This window comes from Pygoscelis adeliae, unplaced genomic scaffold (assembly GCF_000699105.1).
Source record: "Pygoscelis adeliae isolate BGI_AS28 unplaced genomic scaffold, ASM69910v1 Scaffold32, whole genome shotgun sequence".
NCBI lineage: Eukaryota > Metazoa > Chordata > Aves > Sphenisciformes > Spheniscidae > Pygoscelis > Pygoscelis adeliae.
The window spans coordinates 3,168,358-3,174,382 of record NW_008824368.1 but is presented as its reverse complement, the minus strand read 5'-3'; the positions used below and the strand labels follow the sequence as shown (position 1 = coordinate 3,174,382).

The following is a 6,025-nucleotide window of genomic DNA, read 5'->3' as shown; positions in this document are numbered from 1 at the left end:
CCAAACCATTCTATGATTACTTTAATTTTAAAATTATAGCCATAAATTGTGCCTAGCAATGCTATATCAAGACCTGCATCTACTGCCAAGCACAGCCTCTCAGGCCCAGTTCTTGCTGCAGCAGACTGCTGCTTGTAAGGTACCCTTAGACTTAGAATCATAGAATCATTAAAGGTTGGAAGAGACCTCCAAGATCATCGAGTCCAACCATCAACCCAACAACACCATGCCCACTAAACCATGTCCCTAAGCGCCTCATCTACCCGTCTTTTAAATACTTCCAGGGATGGTGACTCAACCACTTCCCTGGGCAGCCTGTTCCAATGTTTAACTACTCTTTCAGTAAAGAAATTTTTCCTTACATCCAATCTAAACCTCCCCTGGCGCAACTTGAGGCCATTTCCTCTCGTCCTTTCGCCAGTTACTTGGGAGAAGAGACCGACACCCACCTTGCTACAACCTCCTTTTAGGTAGTTGTAGAGAGCAATGAGGTCTCCCCTCAGCCTCCTTTTCTCCAGGCTAAACAACCCCAGCTCCCTCAGCCGCTCCTCATAAGGCTTGTTCTCCAGACCCCTCACCAGCCTCGTTGCCCTTCTCTGGACACGTTCCAACATCTCAACATCCTTCTTGTAGTGAGGGGCCCAAAACTGAACACAGTATTGGAGGTGCGGCCTCACCAGTGCTGAGTACAGGGGCACTATCACTTCCCTGCTCCTGCTGGCCACACTAGTTCTGATACAGGCCAGGATGCCGTTGGCCTTCTTGGCCGCCTGGGCACACTGCCGGCTCATGTTCAGCCGGCTGTCGACCAACACCCCCAGGTCCTTTTCCGCCAGGCAGCTTTCCAGCCACTCTTCCCCAAGCCTGTAGCGCTGCATGGGGTTGTTGTGGCCGAAGTGCAGGACCCGGCACTTGGCATTGTTGAATCTCATACCGTTGGCCTGGGCCCATCGATCCAGCCTGTCCAGATCCCTCTGCAGAGCCTTCCTACCCTCGAGCAGATCAACACTCCCGCCCAACTTGGTGTCGTCTGCAAACTTACTGAGGGTGCACTCGATCCCCTCATCCAGATCATTGATAAAGATATCGAACAAGACCGGCAAGATTTAGATTAAAAAATATTGTGTTCCAGTATGTTTTTAGTCACCATGCTAACTTCTTGTTACTAGATAATATAAGGCAGTATCTCATGCAACCATTGTCATAGAGAAAACAGATTTAAGTAATATAAATTCTGCAGTAAGTTGCAGCCTCTCTGGGTTACACTGATGTTTACTAAATACAACTTGACACCTCAAGTGGTGAGGAAATTGTCCACTAATGGGAAGAACTGACAAGAAGAAAACATCCACCCAATGGTACCGAATTGAGACTGACGAGAAAAAGAACAACGGGTTCTCTTTGTACTAAGAGCTGTTTGAAGGCAGTAAACAGTATTATAAAAGCTTTGATGTTGTCAAAGTAATACTTCTGTACAGAGAACTGCAGATAGGAAAGACCCCCTACTTACGCAATGTAGACGTTCAGTAAAGTTTTTAAATATAATTCAGTGATTAGGTTTTTACCATAGGACCATTTCAGTAGTGGGGCATGCTTGTAACTACAAGGGTTGAGCAGTTGGGAGTGTGTTTTAATTTCAGGTTTGATTATGCAAAGATGCAGTTCGAAACACTAAGCTACAAATTAGTCTGCATTTAAAAGAGGATGTGCAGTGCTAATTTTGCTTCCCTATAAGCTGCCTGATAATTGACATGAAATTAGGCTTGGAAACTCTGTTTCACGCTATTAAGCAAGCAGGTTTCCTTCCAGAAAGGAATCACAATTAATTCTGGTATATTATAATTTTATTATAGGTCAGTATTAAATAAGTTTTGCACGTGCTTTGGTAGATGATAGGCCTTAATATTTTCATAATTCATAACTTTTAGTGTAGTGCTGTGTTTGTTATGTCCATTTGTTAAGTTTTTCAGTAAAAGATGAACCATAATCCAAGGTGTTTGTTATCTTGCCATGTGAATATTCTTTGTTGTAACTTGAAAATTGTAAATGCAACTTTAAGTGTTTAAGTAAGGTATGGTCAGTGTTGCTTCTAGACACGGAGTCAAATCACGCTTTGATTAGCAACGTGCATTGCCAAATAAGCTGAACAAGAAAATAAAGTTTACGCTTTAAGCCTGGAAATAACAAAGTAGACTGAGGTTGTAATTCCTTTTGCCTCTCCAGAACAGTTTAGTGCAGTAAATTAAAATAAAATGAGAAGACTAGTTTGCAAAAATTAAAATTGGAACAGTCAAGAAGTAAACACCGTGGAAACGGCCTTTAAGATACTTAGACATGATGGTGACAATTTTCTTTGACATGGAGAAAAAATAAACTGCCTGGAAGTCCACTCCAAGCTGTTTACTACCATTTCCCTGCCAAAACTTCACTCTCCTCTCCTCCTGCTCCCTGATCCATCAGCCAAGTTGCTCATGTCGTTGTTCCCTACATGCTTCAGACAAAATAAGTTAGTGATCTGCTGTTTGAGGTATATACATCAGTCAAGCTCTTAAAGGGGTTAGGAAGCAACCTTATAAATACCCCAAAATTTTTGAGAAATCAAATTGTACTGTGCTACCCACGTAATGGCTCAGTACCTATTGATATACCTATAAACAGAAAATTGCACCCGCATGGGATTTCCTTGGCTTTTGCAGCACCTTTACATAGCTGCAAATTAATTAATTTGAGAAACCAGCATTTAGATTTCACTGGATTAGGCACTCCGTGCTGAAGAGTTGTGAACTCACGTTAACCAGCCAGCTGAGACACCCTTGGAGAACATCCTAATAAGTCATCTGTGTCGTGGGATCTGATGAAATTAAGAATCACAGAGAGGACTCCTTGCGGTTTTCCTGATGATACAATGTTTATTGGGATAAATTATAATATTTTAAACACACGATATCTTAACTACAACAAAGTGTGTTGGATTGGGTTAGACTTAATGAAGTAGCTTGATACAGTTAATTACCTAAAATCCTGTGATACGATATTGTGTATTACATCCCATGGCGTAGTGTTTACATTGTAAGTGGTCACTAAAACACCTTAACGCTGGGGCTTCTGACAGTTTATTTGGCGTGTACTCATCATGCCGTAAAAGCACTTGCAGTTCTTTTCCAATGTTTCACCAAAAGGACTGGAGACTTTATCTGGCATTTAAATTGTATTTGTGAGCTTTTTGTCCATTTTTCTTTGCATGGGTGAAAACACTGGTGAGGAGTCATCCTTTTTACAGTTACCTTCACCATAAACAAAACCATACTGAGATATATATGTGTATGTAGGACGTTTTTACTTGATGTATCTTTTTTTTTTCTTTATTGCCAGATTTATAAGGGTCCGGACTGGTCATTCCGATACACAGGCCTGCAGCTGAACTGTGAATACCGTTTCCGCGCATGTGCCATTCGACAGTGCCAAGAGACAGTAGGTCATCAGGACCTGATAGGCCCCTACAGTGCACCAGTGCTATTCATCTCTCAGAGGACTGAACCACCGTCAAGCACCAACAAGGACACTGTGCAAACCACAAGGACACAATGGTCACAGAGCGACCAAGTGTGTGCTGCTGTCATTCTTGCACTTTTTGCTATCTTTTCCATTCTGATTGCTGTTATCATTCAGTACTTCGTAATAAAGTGAAGAAAGGAGATTTATTTTAGAATGCTGCCCATTACATTTTCCTTTCTCATAATCTAAAAGTAATTCTGTTCTCTTGCTTTTACAAAAACAGGCATTTAGCACCGGCATTGGGACTGATGCAAACCTTTTCAGCCACTTTAAAATGCTTACTGGTAGGTATAGGCTGACACATGTTACTAGAACGCAAGCCACAGAAATACAATCTTTTCTTTAATATGCCTTCTTGCAGTACAAACTATATGGGGCAGGCAAGTAGTGTTTAATGAAAAGGGTTTGACCAGTAAAGACGAGTGTAAAAATGGTTTCCTGGCCCACACTTTTAAGGGTTGCTACCATAACAGGGAAGAATGTGTAGATCGCATTTAAAACTTACACTAACAAACTTGTGCTGTATACAATATTAATCTGATGCTGTGAAAGCAATTTAGCGCTGTATTTCTACCTCCTCATTTGTCTTAATTATTTGGGAAGCAGGATTTATGCTGAAAAACAGAAGGGGCTTTTCTCAGGCAGCAAATAATAAGCTGGATGGAAGAGTATGCGCGAAGGAAGCTTCTTACCTGATAAATGTGGAGTTCTTCACTGCAAGTAGATGTTTTTGAAAGACTACAAGGGGATGGCACAAGTGGTTTATCTTACCCCCAGGATTTGATGTTTACTTACAAAAAAACCTCTTTTACTTCTTATGAATATAGAAGGGAGAGTGTGAGAGAACTTCTTAGACTTACTATTTAAATTGAAAAACACGTTTTCTGAAGTTGACCTTTGATTGGATGCAGTTTATACAGATGTCTGTGCCCTCTGATTTTGGCTAGTTAATAGATTTTTGAGATAAAATTCATTACTGAATTTTTGCTGTTTCCCCAGCATTCACTTGCCATATCCACCAGAATCAAGCACTGCCTTTTTTTCGTTTTCTTTCTGTCTTTCTTTGGGGCACCAAATCAGAAGACGAAGTGTAGTAATTTGCACCAGAAAACTTAAAGCTGCTTTTTTCTTGAGATCCTAATGTTTAATGTAATGTCTCTTTGGATACTGTACCAAATTGTTGATTGCATGTAGTTAATGTTGCATTAGAGCACTTTGCAATTGCATAACTCATCAATGTTTTGTGAGCTTGCATTTGTGAGTTCTTGAATGACCATACTGAATTTTATCAAGTATCCCATTGAACATCATGCTAGATGTCAATGATTGCCAGTGACACAAAGCTTGTAGTGAAACTATCTTTAAAAAAAAAAAAAAAAAAATCCTTGTCTCATCACACTTACGTTATTTGTTATACACTTTGTAATTAGCTATTTTTAATTTATTTGAGTTACAAGATAGTGGATCATTAATGACTTCTAGTTGTGTTCAGTTTAGCATTTTTAATGGTATTAAACACTTCTGTCGGTCTTAATAATAATAAAAAAAGGAACCTCTGTCTTGTGCTTTGAAGATCTCTGAAGAATTTCTCTTATATTAGAACGGGCATGTATTGTAATTGTTTATACGTCCAATGATCTGTGCTGTAGAATAATGTTGCTGAGTTTCATTTAAAAAAAAAAAAAAAAAGAAATGGCAAAGAACTTGGCCTCCACGTGGCGAGAACGATCTGTCTTTAAAATGTACTGTATGTTTACATTTTATTTCTAATTTGTCATTTGTACGTATAGGCTGATACCTTCCTGCAGGATACCGCGATAACTGATGTTTTCTAGAACCTTCTTAAAAGTGCCATGTTTGGCAGTGCAAATGAGGTTGCGTGTAACAGCCCAGAGATTTCTTATGGTTGAATGTCTAAAACGGTAAGATTTGTTACTACAGTTAATCTGCAGTGACTTATGTTTTTCATAGTAAAATTCAAATGAGCTCCTATTTTTGATAGTCATTTAATAGTGTATTTGCCATTTGAGCCTCAGTGCGTATTACTGCATTGAAGACAGTTTTTAATGTAATCTTAATTTTACCTCATATACTGTACATTCCAAAAATAAATAAAAAAAAGAAAAACTCTAAACTTTTTAAAACGTTATAGATACACTACCAAACATATCACTTTACAATTGTACAACGTCGGACTCCATGAAGACGAACCTGTATAGTCTGATAGAAAATACATAAACTATGTAGCAAAGTATCTTTAAAAATCTGTGGAAAATAAAAGTATCATTCTTTTTGGTTGTTGTTGTTGTTGTTGGTCAGTCCTGTCTGCATGTAACGCTGCTGCTGAGGTGCTTTTTCTCTCCCCGGCTGCCCAGCGGCGATGCCGGTGTTGCCATTAGGCGGGGTGGGGGACGGCGGGTGCCCCTCTCCTCCCCTCAGGACGGCTGCGGGCGCTTCCCTGAGGGGGCGG

General features: G+C 39.9%; 1 protein-coding gene across 1 annotated transcript in view; it reads left to right on the top strand.

The window, feature by feature from the left end:
* The window catches only part of FNDC3A (fibronectin type III domain containing 3A), a 109,596-nt gene extending 103,747 nt beyond the window's left edge, over positions 1–5,849 (top strand). The window contains exon 25 of the mRNA XM_009319956.1: positions 3,373–5,849. Within this exon, the coding sequence (XP_009318231.1) occupies positions 3,373–3,687 (315 nt within the window). The 3' untranslated portion in view covers positions 3,688–5,849. The remainder of the gene's footprint in view (positions 1–3,372) is intronic.
* The last annotated feature ends 176 nt before the right edge of the window (positions 5,850–6,025 follow it).